This window comes from Scyliorhinus torazame, chromosome 6 (assembly GCF_047496885.1).
Source record: "Scyliorhinus torazame isolate Kashiwa2021f chromosome 6, sScyTor2.1, whole genome shotgun sequence".
Classification (NCBI taxonomy): domain Eukaryota; kingdom Metazoa; phylum Chordata; class Chondrichthyes; order Carcharhiniformes; family Scyliorhinidae; genus Scyliorhinus; species Scyliorhinus torazame.
The window spans coordinates 159,708,524-159,726,233 of record NC_092712.1 but is presented as its reverse complement, the minus strand read 5'-3'; the positions used below and the strand labels follow the sequence as shown (position 1 = coordinate 159,726,233).

General features: G+C 44.9%; 1 protein-coding gene across 2 annotated transcripts in view; it reads left to right on the top strand.

The window, feature by feature from the left end:
• elp2 (elongator acetyltransferase complex subunit 2) overlaps positions 1–17,710 on the top strand; it is a 205,489-nt gene that overhangs the window by 61,736 nt on the left and 126,043 nt on the right. For both annotated transcript variants that reach the window (XM_072509008.1, XM_072509009.1), the window contains 3 exons: positions 7,268–7,334; positions 7,851–7,994; positions 11,600–11,695. In XM_072509008.1, the coding sequence (XP_072365109.1) occupies positions 7,268–7,334; positions 7,851–7,994; positions 11,600–11,695 (307 nt within the window). The remainder of the gene's footprint in view (positions 1–7,267; positions 7,335–7,850; positions 7,995–11,599; positions 11,696–17,710) is intronic.

Here is a 17,710-nt window from a genome sequence, read left to right as displayed (position 1 = left end):
GTAACTTTGAAATGAACTCGTATTTATTCCTTTCCCTGCTCAGTTTCTCTCTGTTTTCCCTCTGCTTCACTATCCGTTATTTTGAACAATGCCTGATCACCTTTTCATCATTCGAGGAGATAGAATTTCCACAATTTCTTTTTCACACATTCTGCCCAATATTGGAATCCTCCCGGGGTTAAAAGAGCCATTCGTGTCCTTTCTCTGCCAAAAAGATTTTGGGTGCTCGCAGCCCACTTGTCAGAGGATAATAGTTTTCAGCACAGAATTGTGCAGATTTTGTTTTAATTTCACATAAATGACATAAAGGGGTGGTTGGCTGGAGAAATGGAAATATCGCAGTTGGCTGGCTTTAAGCTATAATGGGAGCAGTGCAGAGGAAAATTAATCCTCAAATCTGTGCTGCACCTGACCTGTTGCGGCAAGGTTGCCTTTTAGCAGAAATTCTTCATGGTTACCATTACAACAAAGTCCAGTGACAATAACTCAGCCCATGGAATCGCTACAGTGCAGAAGGAGGCCATTCAGCCTTTAGGTCTGTACCAACCCTCTAAAAGAGCACCTGACCCAGGCCCACTCCCCCACCCATCCCCGTAGCCCTGTAATCCCACCTAACGTGCACATTTTAGGACACTAAGGGGCAATTTATCATGGCCAATCCATCTAATCTGCACTTCTTTGGAATGTGGGAGGAAACCGGAGCAGCCGGAGGAAACCCACGCAGACATGGAGATAGTGCAAACTCCACACAATCACCCAAGGCCGGAATTGAACAGGGTCCCTGATGCTGTGAGGCAGCAGTGCTAACCACTGTGCCACCGTGGCTGCCTTCATTCTTGAGTTTTCCTATTGCAGTGACTGACTTGGTCCTTTCTTTAAATGACATATAAATCATACAGCCTGGTTCGCAGGCTCCAGCTACCTCTCAGAACACACTTTGGTGTCAAGAGTTTGAACGCCCGAAAGGCAATTCCACTGCTCCTCAGGACGTTCTGTGAAAGTCTCCCCCTCTGAATAATTCCGCAGCAGTTACCTGGACAGTTCTCCAGGATCCTAACATCTGGGTAACTACACAACCAAGTACTCCTGACTCCAGACTACCCATCTGACTCAACCCCATCTGACTCAACCTAACTACCCCTCGACCTGACCTACCATCTGACTGCCCCCCACCCTCCTGACCCGGCCTGACCTGACCACCCCCTCCCCCGACCTGACCTGACTGCCTGAACTGAATTGACTATCTTCTTAGATCGACCCTACCCGTCCACTCCAGACCCACCTGCTGTCTCCTCCAGCCAACCATCCCAACTACTGACCCACCTACCCATCTCACCCATATCACTCATCTATCCACCTATCTTGTCTACACTCCCCACTTACGTCACCCACCCTACCCATTCACCCGTTCATCCTCCTAACCATTCAATAATATTCGAACTGGATATTGAAACTTAACACACGGCAGCTGGAGCTGCATTCGTGGAAAATCTTGGTGGGACAGTCCCAGAAGAGATGTGGAGCCCCACTTCCCAACCCAATCCCTACAGTTTTTTCTCGTCAGGTGCTTGCCCAACTTCCTTTTGAAAATCAACCTTTTTTCTATTTCATCTTTCTCGCCATCCTTCTTCAATCAGGGCACTCTACCTTTGGCTGTCCTTTCCTCGTCATAGAAATGTACCTCGACTGTATCCGAACCATCTCCCTTTTATTTTTTTTTAATAAATATTTTATTGAAAATTTTTGGTCAACCAACACAGTACATTGTGCATCCTTTACACAATATTATAACAACACAAATAACAATGACCTATTTTATAAACGAAAAATGAATAAATACTAAATAACAAAAATGAAAACTAACCCTAATTGGCAACTGCCTTATCGCAAGTAACACTCTCCAAAAATATAATTTAACAGTCCAATATATGATTATCTGTCGCAACGACCTATACATATTATACAGTATATATTAACAACCCTGAGAGTCCTTCTGGTTCCTCTCCCCCCCCCCCCCCCCCCCCCCCGATCCCGGGCTGCTGCAGCTGCCTTCTTTTTTCCATTCCATCTATCTTTCTGCGAGGTATTCGACGAATGGTTGCCACCGCCTGGTGAACCCTTGAGCCGACCCCCTTAGAACGAACTTAATCCGCTCTAGCTTTATAAACCCTGCCATGTCATTTATCCAGGTCTCCACCCCCGGGGGCTTGGCTTCTTTCCACATTATCAATATCCTGCGACGGGCTACTAGGGACGCAAAGGCCAAAACATCGGCCTCTCTCGCCTCCTGCACTCCCGGCTCTTGTGCAACCCCAAATATAGCCAACCCCCAGCTTGGTTCGACCCGGACCCCCACTACTTTTGAAAGCACCTTTGTCACCCCCATCCAAAACCCCTGTAGTGCCGGGCATGACCAAAACATATGGGTATGATTCGCTGGGCTTCTCGAGCACCTCGCACACCTATCCTCCACCCCAAAAAATTTACTGAGCCGTGCTCCAGTCATATGCGCCCTGTGTAATACCTTAAACTGAATCAGGCTTAGCCTGGCACACGAGGACGACGAGTTTACCCTGCTTAGGGCATCTGCCCACAGCCCTTCCTCGATCTCCTCCCCCAGCTCTTCTTCCCATTTCCCTTTTAGTTCATCTACCATAGTCTCCCCTTCGTCCCTCATTTCCCTATATATATCTGACACCTTACCATCCCCCACCCATGTCTTTGAGATCACTCTGTCCTGCACCTCTTGTGTCGGGAGCTGCGGGAATTCCCTCACCTGTTGCCTCGCAAAAGCCCTCAGTTGCATATACCTGAATGCATTCCCTTGGGGCAACCCATATTTCTCGGTCAGCACCCCCAGACTCGCGAACTTCCCATCCACAAACAGATCTTTCAGTTGCGTTATTCCTGCTCTTTGCCAACCATCTCCCTTTTAAAAGCAACCTGTGATTTGACTACAGATTTGCCTGCCAATCTTTGATTTCAATTTATCCGTGACTCATCCCTTATCAATGCATTGAAAATGGTCCTCCTCCAATTCAGTGATTTTACTCTAGGTTGCTCCTTGTCCTTTTCCAAAGATAATCTAAATCTTATAATACAATGATCACTGTTCCCTAAATGTTCCCCCACTGATACTTGATCCAATTGACCCAGCTCATTCCCCAGAACCAGATATAGAAATGCCTCCTTGTTGGGCCGGAAATGTCTGCATCACTCAGTCTAATTCGGGTCTGATGCCTGTGGACAGATCATTGACGTGTTTGATGGTATATGAACATCCACCAAGCACCAAGATCAGTGCAAGGCCCCAAAATTCAAGAGGAAGAAGATCAATGTCTCAGCCCTAGAGCAGTCCAACTAAAGAGAGGAATTCCAAGTGCAGCTCACAACCAGTCTGGGAAGTCTTCACATATCCAACCGATTTCAGAACATTGGGATCAAATAAAGTCAGCTGTACTGGACTCCGTATCATCGTCACCAGGACCGGTTTGATGAAAATGATGCTGGAATATGTGACCTCCACTACAAAATTGAGCAGCCTTCATTGCCTTGCAGAACATTGCAAGGTCAAGAAAGCAGGATTCCAAAGATTCAAGACTGATGCTCAAAGATAAATCCAGAAGGTAAAGGACATGAGGTGGGGAGAGAAAGCCTGAGAGATCCAACAATATACTGACCATGATAACAAGCAATGCCTTTTTGAAGACACATAGACACCTATAGACCAAGGTCAAATGTTCAAAATTCCCTTTGGTCGCAGTATGGTGTTTCTCTGTTTAAGGATGACAACTCCAACCATCAACACTGGAAAGAACATTTTCAACATCTACCCAGCTGTGAATCCATAGCGGCAGCTTTAGGCTATCCCCTTTTACCCTGTGGTAGAATCCATGGGTGAACCACCATCAATGGGAGAGCTGTAACAAGCGCCAAACGGGTGAAAAATAATAAACCTGCAATGCTGTTGGTATTCCAGCTGAGGTCTTTAAAGATGGTGGGGTTTTGCTCACATCAAAATTTCATGCACTCGTTCTGCAGATATGAGCGAAAAAGAATGACGCCCCATTCCCCAACTTTATGAAAGGGGCAGTTATAACTGATTTCAACGGCAATAAATCAGGCTGTGGAAACTATTGAGGTATTTCCCTCTTGCAAGGAAAATCCCGACACACAATCTCCTGAATAACCGACTTCCTATGGCTGAGGAATTTCTCCCAGAGACACAGTATTGGTTTAGACCTTCCGGAGGAACCTCTGGCATGGTGATGGTTGCCAGAGAAATCCAAGAAAAATATCAAGAACCACATCAAGAACTCTTCTTTCGCCGACTCGATAAAAGCATTCAACTCAGTAAATTGTGAGGTTCTGTGGATTGTGCTCCAAAGATTTGAATGTTCAAGAAACTTCATCACAATCCTACGAGTACTTCATGAAATGAAATGAAAAATGAAATGAAAATCGCTTATTGTCACAAGTAGGTTTCAAATGAAGTTACTGTGAAAAGTCCCTAGTCGCCACATTCCGGCGCCTGTTCGGGGAGGCCGGTACGGGGCTGGTATGATGATATGACTGCAGCTATCTTGAGTGAGATATCTGAAAAGGACGCCTTCAGAAACCAAATTCGGGTCAACCAAGGCTGTATGATCACCTCCGTATTATTTACAATCTATCTGACCGTGGTTATTCACCTCTTCAAAAGATCAACTGCCCACTGCTATAAATATTAAATACCGCTTAGATAGAGAGCTCTTTAACCTCATTTGCCTCCATGACAAAAGTAAACTGACCACCATAGTCATGAATGATCTACAGTTTGCGGATGGCTGCAATGTTGTTGCCCACTCTGCACCAGTATTGCAAGCCACACTTGACCTCTTCAATTCTGCAGACAGGAAACGCAGCCTGTCCTTGAACGTTTGCAGATAACCTGGCGGCCACCATTGATGTAGAGATCCAATTCTAGATCAGCTGCCCCAGTTCCGACTTCTACAAACTACTGCTGTCAGTGTTTGACAGCAAAGATCTCCGCAAGTCAGCAGAAGCCCTCATGTACAGAGCAGTTGTCATCACTATACTCCTGTACTGCAGTAAGATCTGGATTATATATTAGTGACACACAAGAGCTCGAGAGAAATTCCTTAAAACGTGGTAGCAGTGACATTAATGACGGGGAAGAGTTTGCTCCTCATAGAAACATAGAACATACAGTGCAGAAGGAGGCCATTCGGCCCATCGAGTCTGCACCGACCCACTTAAGCCCTCACTTCCACCCTGGATGCAATTAATAAAAATGATTGAACTTGTTTACTTTGTGTCTTGACACTTAAATGCTGAGGCAAAGCAGCAGGTGAGAAGAAAAGAAAAAGAAGCAATCCTGAAATCGGATCTCACTTTGTCGTGGGTCATCCTGCCCATATGCCCAAAGATCTGTTGGTTGAGAATTGGCCTGTTCCAGCACATGAAGACCCATGGCAGAAACTCACAACCCTGAGGAGACATCATCCTCAAATAGAGGGACAGCCATCGTCGCCAATGGAGCACAACCTCTGGCTGATAACCCTCCTCTCAGAATGTTTCACAGTCACTCAGTAACACTCTGAACCCTGGTATCACAAAAACAGTGTGCCGACATCGAATCAGGTCTGCATCCGCAGAAATGCCTGCCCGTTTCCCTGATTATAGAATCTTCTATCACCATTGCTTTCCTGACTTTCACGGCACCCCCCACTGACCCAACCTTTTGACAGTGGACTCAACTACCAGAGGAAAAATCATCCTCATCAGTATTCCAGGTGGAGAATGAGGTGCATTTTGGAATCTCCAGCACAACCTACCCGCTCCTTTTTAACTATCTGGTGGTCAGCCATTCTCTCTCTGTCTGTTTTCTCTTAAGCTGTGATGTGATTACCTCGAGAAACACCTAGCTCTTAGCCTTGAGGGTGTATTGCAGCAGTGCCAGCTGCAGTTCAAGCTCTGAAACCTGGAGCATGAGATCCTCCAGCTGACGACACGTCCTGCACATGTAGTTGTTCAGGACACAAGAAATATCCTGAGGTTCCTACATAGCACAGGATGCACATTCTACAGGACTCAGATGCCCTGTCATTCCTCTATTAATTATTCTATTAACTAATTCAGAAAAATAAAATAAGCTCTCATCTCATAAGCTATCAGTTGATGTGACTTATTTCATAGGTAGTTTAGCTTAAAGATTTTGTTTAACTCTTATTCTCGCTCTCTCTCTTCCCACCTATCTGTCTTTCTCTATTTCCGATTTTGATTTAATGCAAGAATAGGAACAATTTAATGTTAGTATTCATTTTTAATCAGATCTCGTGAGATGAGAAATAAATAATTAAGTGTTGATCATAATATAAAATACGATAAATTGAAGTTTTTTATTGTATCAAATTGGCTCACTTTTACTTTTTATCCAAATGAATTGGTCTATTTTGCATTTTAGGTTGACTAAATTAAATGATTACCTTCAGACTCACCTTTACGTGTTGCCTTTGGTACTGATGTCATTGTACAACATTTTTCTCCTGTCCGACCAATGAACAGAGACCATCGCTCTGTTCCTACGTTTCCTCGCTTTTTATACCACTCTGCTCCTGGTTTCACTCTCCCTGACCGGTGTGCCCTCAGCCTTACCCTCTCTGACCACTTCATAACTGGCTTCGCTCTTTACACTGTTCTGTTCCTCGCGTCATCTTCTCTGAGTTCTCAACACCAAACCTTGGTCTTTACACCACTCTGCTCCTAGGCCTGCCCTCTCTGACTGCTCCTCATTCAGCTTCACTCTTTGAACTGCTCCACAACCAGCCTCGATCTTCATACTGCTCCACTCCCAACCTCTCCGACCACATTGTTCCCGGCTCGTCCTTTACATGACTCTGCTCCCTGCCTCTGCCTCTCTGACAGCTCTGCCGCAGGCTTCGCTCCTTACACTGTGACCTTTTAAATCATCTTGGAACACTAAACCAGAGCTAAAATTGAAATATGATTTTTTTTTTCAGTATAGCAGTCTGTTAAAGACATAGCCTTTCAGTTTTAACACTGTTGAAGTTTATTATTTAATAATTGAAATGTGTTATAAAGGCCTAGCCTACAGAAAGTAGGAGAAAAGCTCATAATACCCTGCCATATGTTGAATGTTCTATTTGTTTAGAATAGTTGACATCCATATACGGATCATTTGTTGTATATCTGAATATATTGGGATAAATTATTTGCAGTAAAGTGAAAAATAGGTTTGTTGCAGTTTCAGAAAATTCAATTACTAATGGGCCATGAAGATTGGATTCGAGGGGTTGAATGGGCTCTATGTGGTAAGTAATTTCAATGGTTATTTAACATAGAATCCCTACAATGCAGAAGGCGGCCATTTGGTCCATCGCGTCTGCACCAACCGTCTGAAAGAGCACTCTAACCTAACCCCACATCTTTGGACTGTGGGAGAAAACTGGAGCACCCGGAGGAAGCCCACGCAGACACAGGGAGAACTTGCAAATTCCACAAAGACGGTCACCTGAGCTGGAATTGAACCTGGTGCTATGAGGCAGCAGTGCTAACTGCAGTCCCACCATGCTGCCATATCATTATATGTCCTTAAGTTGTTACTTAAAATCTTGTTATTCAAACTAACTACTCCACAGTCTATTCTTAATTTAATGTTAATTGACCATAAGTTTGAATTTTTTGAGCTAAGACATCTTCTGGGTTATTTACATATAATTCAATCTCCTGAATATCTCAAGTGGATATAGCAAAACATGACATTTATTTCTGTGGAGATTTTGAAATGTAATGAGTAATTGTGCACCAATTTTGTTTTACACTAATAGATGGAAACCTTTTACTAGCAAGCTGTTCCCAAGACTGCTTGATACGCATATGGAGAATATTTATAAGGACCGAATCTACTTCCAAGCATTGCAATGAAGGCGTTATTAAATTGAAAGAAGATTTATTTCGTGTTCAGAGTGATAGTAAGTCTTAAAAGTTGGTGCAAATGTAAAAATATTTTTTTTCCAAAAAATAAAACAAAGCAGGGTAGGAACCTTCCTGCAATATAATAAACATTCTGATATTTCTTAACATTACCTATTCTGAAAGGTGCTATCCTGATTGAATCATCAAATCCCTACAGTGCTGAAGGAGACCATTCAGCCCATTGAGTGTGCACTGACCCTTCGAATGGGCACTCTATCCTTGCCCTCTTTCCCCCCCCCCCCAATCCCCGTAACCCCTTAAACTAACCTACACATCCCTAGACACTAAGGGGCAATTTATCATGGCCAATCTACCTAACACGCACATCTTTGGACTGTGGGAGGAAACCCATACAGGCACAGGAAGAACATACAAACTCCACACAGACAGTGACTCGAGGCCGGAACTGAACCATGTGCCTGATGCTGTGAGGCAGCAGTGCTAACCACCGTGCCACCATACCATCCACTATATATTTTAGTTTAATTTTACACAAATTAAATTCAATATCTACTGGCCTTCTGCTCCGTATTTCCCAACCTAATGGGAATGAAGTGCAGAAACTTGGAGGAGGAAGGATGTTTTTTATCCTGCAGCAAACTAGTTTTTCTTATAAACAAAGATTTTCAGCAATTACTATTTTCTCCTTTTACCAAGCAAGAGAAAAAATTGGATATTGAGGTTATAAAAGTCTCCTAGCATTATTTCTTTGGATGGCTTTCAGTGTTATCATTTATGGCAATGATTTTTTAAAACATTTTTACTTGGTGTGGATGACATTCCCAATAATTCTTTCATTTGAGCTCTTAAGTATGAAGGGTCGACATACATGAATTTGGAACTGATGAGTATTTGATTTTCTATTTAATAACCTCTTTTAATATTACGCCACAAATCAGACTGTTTGTAAATTATACTTGGACTAAATCTAGTTCTTTCTTCCTTTGGGGAACCATAAACCAAAATTACCAATTTTACCAAATGACTCCCAAATGAGAAAAATACCAACAAGATTCCATTTTTTGTAACTTACACTAAACACAAATCAGAACCAATGCAAATTAAACATGAATTAACAGGCAAGTGATACTTCAAATAAAAAGGTAGGTTTCACTTTTTAAGTTTTTTTCAACAAAGATATGTTTTATATGACTGTAAGCTCCTGCATCACTCCCGCAGACATGGTGGCATCATGTGTAATTCCAAAGTTCTATAACTTGGGCTCTGGTACATAGGATCTCTCACTTGCACACTCAATCAGTTCGATCCTCCAAATGCATTCTGTATTCCATTCAAAGTCCCTAGAGAAGATCGTCACCTGAACAGCATATTCCTGCAGAACCTCCTTAGCTAGGTTCAAGATAGCTTTGATGAGACAGCATTGGGTCTGGTCAGCATTGGGAAAAATGACGCAGCAGCCTTGAAATTATCCAATTCACAATCCCTGCTATACAGTGGGCGGGATTCTCCAGTCTCCCGACGCCAAAATGTCGTTCGGCGATCAGCTGGAGAATCCCAGTTTGCGCCGAAATCTGGGGCAGCGCCGCTTTTAGGATGCTCCGCCCCCATAAAGCAGCGTACTCTAGGAGTACGCCCCACACCGTATCAACGGCTCAGGACGTTACCTGAGGCCCTCCCACCGATGCTCCGCCCCCAACCACCAAGTTCCCAATGGTGTGGGTCTCTCATGCTATTTTTGTCGGGAACTTGGCATGGCAGCTGCGGACTCCGTTCAGCCCCGGCGCAGTGGGGGCGATTTTGGAAGGATGGATTTTGGCAGGAGCTGCAGGCCGCCGCAGTGCGCATGTGGGGCCATGGACCTGGCAATTCTCCGGCTGCATCGGCAGCTGGAGCCTGGGTGCTCTACGCTGCTTGCCTGCTAGCCCCTCCCCCCCACCAAATGGAGGATCGGTGGCTGATTTGTGCCGATTTTTTGGCTGTAAAACACCACCGTTCCCATGCCAGCGTCAAGACATAGCCTGAAAATCGGAGAATCCAGCCCCGTGTCTTTAGCTTTCTATCCTGTTCAACTGTATCGCACACACAGAGACACACACAATGCACAGACACAGGCATGCACATTCTTCTAAATGTACCTTCTCTGTTGTCCCCTGTGCTGCAGCTGTCCTTTGTCTGCAGCTCCCGCTGGTGTCTGGCCTCACAGCTTTTGTATGTTAACTTCCTTCGTGTTGGTATTGCCTCCAAGTCCAGGGCTGTATTTATTATTCAAGATTTTAAAAAATTAATTAGTGCCCAATTCTTTTTTTTACCAATTAAGGTGCAATTTAGCGTGGTTAATCTACCTACCCTGCACATCTTTCGGTTGTATGGGTGAGACCCACGCAGACATAGAGAAAATGTGCCAACTCCACATGGACAGTGGCCTGGAGCTGAGATCGAACCCGGGTCCCTGGCGCCGTGAGACAGCAGTGCTAACCACTGTGCCATTGTGCCGCCCTTATTCAATTGATACCGTTACAATTATTTCAAGCATTCTTGAAACTAATTACAGATTCCACAAACATTTTAAAGAAATTAGAAAATTTCCTTTCTGTCCTACTTTGGGTAAAAGTTTATCGCAATAGGTCCACAGCAAAATAAACAGTGCTTCTAATTTGGTGCTAAGTTGGCAATCCTGCTTAAATTGGTCATGATGTCGCTGATGTGAAAGTGGGAATACAAAAGCAAAATACTGTCGATGATGGAAGTCGAAAATAAGTGCAGAAAATGTTGGGAATACTCAGCAGGTCTGACAATGTCTGGAGAGAGAAACACAGTTAATATTTCATGTCTGTAACCTTTGAGCAGCAAACGGCGATGTTGCTGTCTGGAGTAAGGCACATTGTTGAGGTGATAAAATTGAGTTTTTACTTAGTATCTATTTGCTGCATCTGACCTCGGAACGTTTGCTGTCACTTGGTGCCTAAAATTGAAAGTTCAATTTCCAATGATTAATACAAAAATCTGAAACTTTTCATCAGTATAACATTATTGCAGGTAATTAAAAGTTCATTGCCTGTTTCATTTAGCATTTTACAACAACTTACTTTACTAACAGTAACTAATTCTGTCCTATTTCTCTGGAAATGTATGTTCCTATTGCGAAGATAAGCTGCCAGTTTCCAAGATTGGCAGAGGAATAAAGTGTAGTGAGGAGGGCTGCCATGTACTATAAAATAATGGTCCTTTGTCACTAAACATGCATATAGCTTTGGGCCAAAGTTAAGTACCATTTCTGGGAATTTAGCGGGTCTACATTAGAGCAATGGGGCCAATGGTTACAACATAATCAATGCTTTGCACACAGGTTCTTGCAATCGTACTGTTGAATATAAGCAAGTACTTTTTAAAGGTATTTGCAGATATCCCATCAGGGCAAATTGTGCATGCATCAGGAAAATGCATACAAATGTAAAACCTTCTCATAGCTACATTTTTAAAAAAATTCTATCTATGTGACAACTTATTATTTTTAACTTGTAAAAATAATTTGTGTTTCAATTTTTAATTTATGCAGATTCAAGTGTTCAAGCTATTACCTAGCGAGGTGACTACATAATTGTTCCTTTCAATTAAATTGTTTTTTTTTCTTCCCCATTAGAAGGAGTGGTGACATATGCAGTAACTTTGGAAACTGTGCTGGCTGGCCATGAAAACTGGGTTTATGGACTACATTGGCATCCCCCCTTTTATAAAGGTAAAGCTTTGTAAATAATGGAGAGAAATTTTAGAGTTTAGAGTTCCAGTTTAAAGAGAAAAAACCCTTTACAACTCACAGCCAATCACCTACTTGCCCACCTAATTAATGCCTCTAGGCTTCATCCTGCAGGCTTCACTACCTCCAGTTACCCCTCTCAGAGCATTCCTTGGGCGGGATTCTGCGGGAATCGGCGGGGCGGGCAACTCCGGCGCGAAGGAGTGGCGTGAACCACTCTGGCGTCGGGCCGACCCGAAGGTGCGGAATCCTCCGCACTTTCAGGGGCTAGGCCGGCGCCGGAGTCGTTTGCGCCATGTCGGCCGGCGCGGAAGGGGCTTGGCGCCACGCCAACCAACGCTGGCCGGCGCGAGATGGTGCATGCGCGGGAGCGGTAGCATGTGCTGGGTTCATCCCAGCGCATGCCCAGGGGGAGTTAATCTCCGCGTCGGCGATCGCGGAGGACCACAGCAGCCGACGCGGAGGAATAGAGTGCCCCCACGACACAGGCCCGCCCGCGGATCGGTGGGCCCCGATCACGGATCGGTGGGCCCCGATCGCCGGCCAGGTCACCGTGGGGGCACCTCCTGGGGCCAGATCCCGGCGGGGGCTCGGAGAATCCCGCCCCTTATTCTGTAAAAGAACGGAACAGTGCCTCCTCCCTCAAAACCTAATTTCTTCATTTAAAAATTTCTAGAGTTAAGCACTTTGTCCCGCTCTGTTGAGCTGGACTTTTGTGCTTGGTTTGCTTTTATTATGGCCTTATTGACCTGCATCGCTACTTTTAGTGATTTGTTTATTTGTACTCCCAGATGCCCATTTAGAGCTTAATTTCCCAAGTAGAATGTCACCTTATTTTTCAAAAACGTCAAACTTTTAAGTTGAATTTCATTTGCCAGTTGTCCATTCTTCATGCGCATCAATGTTGTCTTGAAATTGTTGCAGAATTCATAGAATCCCAACAGTTGCCGAAGGAGGCCATTCGGCTCATCAAAGTTGCACCAACCCACTGAAAGAGCATCCTGCCCAGGCCCACTCCCCTGTTGCATCCCCCTAACCCCATCTAACCTGCATATGTTTGGACTGTGGGAGAAAATAGGAGCACCCGGAGGAAACCCATATGGATACGGGGATAATGTGCAAACTCCACACAGTCACCCAAGGCCGGAATCGAACCCGGGTTCCTGGTGAAGTGAGGCAGCTGTGCTAACCACTGTGCCACCCTGAAACTGTGCCCATGTTTTAGATTCCCCAGCCAGTGGAAACAATCTTAGCATCTACTCCATCTAGCTCCCTCAGACTCTTGCATTTTTTTCAAATTGACATTAAATGTAAGCTTTTTTTATGATGAGTTTTGCATTGCTTTCTGAACTGTCAAACCTTTATAATCCTCAGAAAACTAAGGATATGCCCCTTACACAAAATACTTTTGAAGAGAGTGGAAATGTAAGGCAACTTACATTTGTAGCCTTTAATTGGTGTCCAAAGGGTCGAACGTGATGGTATCAGCAAACAAATCAAGCATTGCATATTTATGCACACACTCTGTTAACAGAAAGGGTTAAATTTGGAGTCGGTGTGGCATATGGTATATCATGTGCATTGCCAAATTGTCCATTAGTATTCTATTCCCATGCTTCTGACCTCACCTCTTCATCTACTTATCAGCATAGGTCCTGCTGCAAAGGTTTTCACCCACATTATTGTCACAGAGTTGGTTCAGCTTCTTCAGAATGTGTACAAAGAGTTCTGAAATTCACTCAGAGGATCTCCAAAGCTCCTTATTCTGGTAATGATAAGGCCCCAGAATTTCCCCTTGATTCCATATGCTCTGACTTTATTCATTAGTTTATTATATGTATTGAAGGTGTTTTGGAAATCCAGGCATCGTTAATCTATGGAATTGCCCTTGTGTACGCTGCCTGTTACTTCAAAGAATTCAATGAGGTTGGAAAAGCAAGACTTTCCATTTTGAATCCATGTTAACTATTTGTTATTTTAATTTTGGTTTCTGAATGTTTTTCTGATGTACCCCCTTTGTTGGAATTTCATTATTTTAAACCTACCAGTGTTAAACTGACTGATCTATCGGGCCCTCACCTGATAATAATCTTTCATTGTCACAAGTATGAAGTTACTGTGAAAATCCCCTAGTCGCCACATTCCTGCACCTGTTTGGATAAGCCGGTGCGGGACTTGAACCTGCGCTGCTGGCCTTGTTCTGCATTATAAACCAGCTGTCCAGCCCACTGAGCTAAACCGGCCCATAAGCTAAACCGACCCTTGTTCTGTCTCCATATTCTATGTATAGATATAACATTAATTATTTGTTAATCCTCTGGCATTGTATTGAGATAAATTTGAAAGAATCTTCTACGATCCACACATATGCAATAAAACATAAAAATTCAGAAGTTGCTGTCAGAGATAACCTGGTCCTCCATATGGTGTGCTGTACCAGTCCTTGCTATTAGGCAACACAACAAATGGAATACTATGTACCCGGGACTCCTGCCCCCCGCCCCCCCCCAAACCTAAAGACAGCTGAAAAAGTTAGAACTGATGCATTCATGAGTGAGTTTTTAATGTGACAAGTGATCATTACTGCGGAACAACCTCCTTGACCCTGAGAAATTGACCTTTTAGAGCTCTAGTCTCATTCCTTCAAAAAATAATAAGTGTTGGAGATTTAAAAAAAAAAAATCTGTCCCTTTTATCTCGGCCCCTTTAATTCTACTGTATTTTAGAATCTTTATTTCACTTGCTGTACATTATTGCATTCCAATTTGTACTTTGTTGTTGGGCTTTGCATGTCTCAGTGAGGATTCTTCGCTCTGGTTAACAATCTTAGTTGATTCTTGCCCTGCTCACAGACACCATGCCAGGGATTTTCCAAAATCCCGGCTCAGTGTTGACGCCGGCTAAAACACTGGAGTGTTTCATGCCGGCGTCAACGGGTCTCTTGGCCCAGCGATTCAGTGGCCAGCATGGCGCCGGAGTGCTCCGTGCTGCTCCGGTGCTGATACGCAGCTGCACAGCCGGCACGGGTCCGCGTGGCGGCTGTTTCCGTGCAACATAGTGTAGCGACACAGCGGGCCCGTGCGGAAGAAGATACACCCTCTCCAGATTGCGCACACCCGCCGATCGGTAGCCCCCGATCGCGGGCCTGGCCGTCATGCAGACCCTTTCCGGAGTCTGATCCCCCCCGCCCCCCCACTCCACGGGTGCGAGCTCCCGCCGGGTGGTACCAGGTTGGAACCACGCCGGCGGAACTCGGCGGGAACTCAGCTGGTCGACGCTCCCCGACCAGCGCTGCGTCGACCGCGTGCACGCGACTGGCGACCAGAGAATCGGGTCCCGGTGTCAGAGCGGAGTGGCGGGAATTTCCGACGCCACCGCCGATTCTCCGACCAGGCACGGGCTGGGAAAATCCCGGCCCACAGCGCCCTGTAAAAGGCAGTATGCTGGATCAGACACTGGATTAAAACAAATCTGCTCTGAAAACTTGGGGGCATTTGCCAGCGAGGTGAATACAATGCTGTCCTTTAGCCACTGACTGTAAAATGCAGGCTCCCAGGACAGGTTGCAAACATTTGGTCAAATAAGTATTTTTTTTATGGAGGGTCATAAGAAAAGGAGAGCAAAGTGGAGGGAGGTTTATGGGGGGAATTCTGAAGTGCTGAATGCTGAAGGTGTGGCCACCATATTGCATTTTAAGATCCATATTCCTTGATAGCCTTATCTTACTCAAATCTATGAATCTCAGTCTTGAAATTTTCACTTGACTCAGCGTTGACGATATTTTGAGAGAGAATGAGTTCCTGAATTCCATAGCATTTGTGAATAAATTCTTTCTGATTTCATTTCTGAATAACATAATTCTAATTTTAAGATTGCGCCACTATAGAAACATAGAAAAAATAGGAGCAGGAGGAGGCCATTCAGCCCTTAAACCCTGCTCCGTCATTCATTATGATCATGGCTGATCATCCAACTCACTAGTCTAATCCCGCTTTTCCGCATATCCTTTGATCCCCTTCAACCAAAGTGCTATATCTAACTGATTCTTGAAACCATACAATGTTTTGGACTCAACTACTTCCTGTGGTCGGGAATTTCACAGGCCGACCACTCTCTAAGAGAAGAAATTTCTCCTCATTTCTGTCCTAAATAGTCTACCCCATACCCTCAGGCTGTGACCCCTGGTTTTGGACACACTGACTATTGGGACACACTGGGCGCGATTATCCGAAATGGAGACAGAGTGTTTGCGCCGTCGTGAACGCCGTCGAGTTTCACGACAGCGCGAAACGGCCGCGGGCAGTAGCTATTCTGGCCCCCACATGGGGCCAGCACGGCGCTGGAGCAGTTCACGCCGCTCCAGCCTCTCTTCCCGGTGCCAAATGGGCACTGCGCCAACCTGCCAACCTACTGCATCCATGCGCAGGGGACTTCCTCAGCACACTGGCCGCGACGCAACATGGCTTAGGGTTTATGGGGCCGGCGGCGTAATAAAGTAGGGCCGGGGCTGGAGAGGCCTGCCCGCCTATCGGTGGGCCCCGATCGCGGGCCAGACCCCATCGGAGCCCCCCCACCGGTGAAGGAGCGCTTTTCCCCGCCCCACAATCCGACCCTTCGCGCAGAGTTACCGCCAGCAGCTACCAGGTGTAAATGGCGCAGGCGGGATCAAGGCCGGAGAATCGGCAAGCCCTGCCCTCGTGACCGGCGCCGCGGAAATAAATGCCGCGAACGCCGATTCTCCCATACATCGGGGCATGGGAGAATCACGCCCACTATGTTCTGCATTCTCCCAATGGGGTAAATGCCTTTTCTGTATCCATCGCATTGAATCCATTTATAATTTTAAACATGTTAATTAGATCATACGTGAATTGTCTAAATTCAAGAGATTATAAGATACCACAAATTTATTCAGCGGGTCTTTGTAATTTAACTATTTTACACCCTAGTGTAACTCTGGAATGGATCTTAAATTCACAATCTTCTGACTTAAAAGTGAGAGTGACGCCACTGAGCCAAAACTGACACGGTACAAGATTAAACATGAGGGTCTATCTTGTAATGGGCGATTTTTAATCTTGTATGGTTCATTAGCGAAGCCACATTTGCGATAATGTGTGGTCTCACACTGCCTTCACAAATGCATTGATGCATCGGAAATTGCTTAGAACAGCGACTAGATTTATTCTGGAGATGTCAATTTCTTGTTATGAAGGCAGATTTTTAAAAAAATTGAGTTGCTGTAAACTGAATATGTGAGGCAGATGAATTGAACATCTTCACACAATCATTAAACAGCACTCTCTAATTGCTACTTAAAAATGAAATTCAATGCAGCAGCACCAATTACCACCATCAGTGTTGTGACATAGGTTTGCTGCATGTGGACAGTGAATGATTAGAGAAGGTATTTGAGTTCCCAAGTTTATTATGCTCCTGATTTGTTCTTGAAATGTGATTCATCTTGCAATATTCCCCTTCTCTCTGACTCTAGATTTGAGATATGAAAATTGGCTATAAATTTTCTTTTCTTTTGAAAAACATTTTATTGCAAGCATTTTCAAATATATACATATCAAAGAAGAAAAAACACAAAAAAACAACCGCGGGAACAGCAAACAGTCAAAATATCCTTACCCCCCTCCTACAGCCCCCCCCCCCCCCCCCAAAACCATCTCCCCCTCTCCCAGCTGCCACCCCAGTGGCTGTCGCCCCTTTTTTAACTTTTAACCCAACCTGAACTGAAAAAGAACTCCCCTGCAGCCCCCACTGACAACTCAACACTCCTTAAAGAAGTCGATGAACAGCTTCCACTTTGAGGTGAACCCCTCCTCTGCCCCCCTTAAAGACGAACTTGATCTTCTCTTAAGTGCAGGAATTCTGCCAAATCACTCTCACCTACGCTCGGCGGCTCCGAGTCTCCCCAGCTATCAGGGAGGCAAAGGCCAATACATCGGCCTTTCTCCCCACCTGCACATCCCGATTCTCCAACACTCC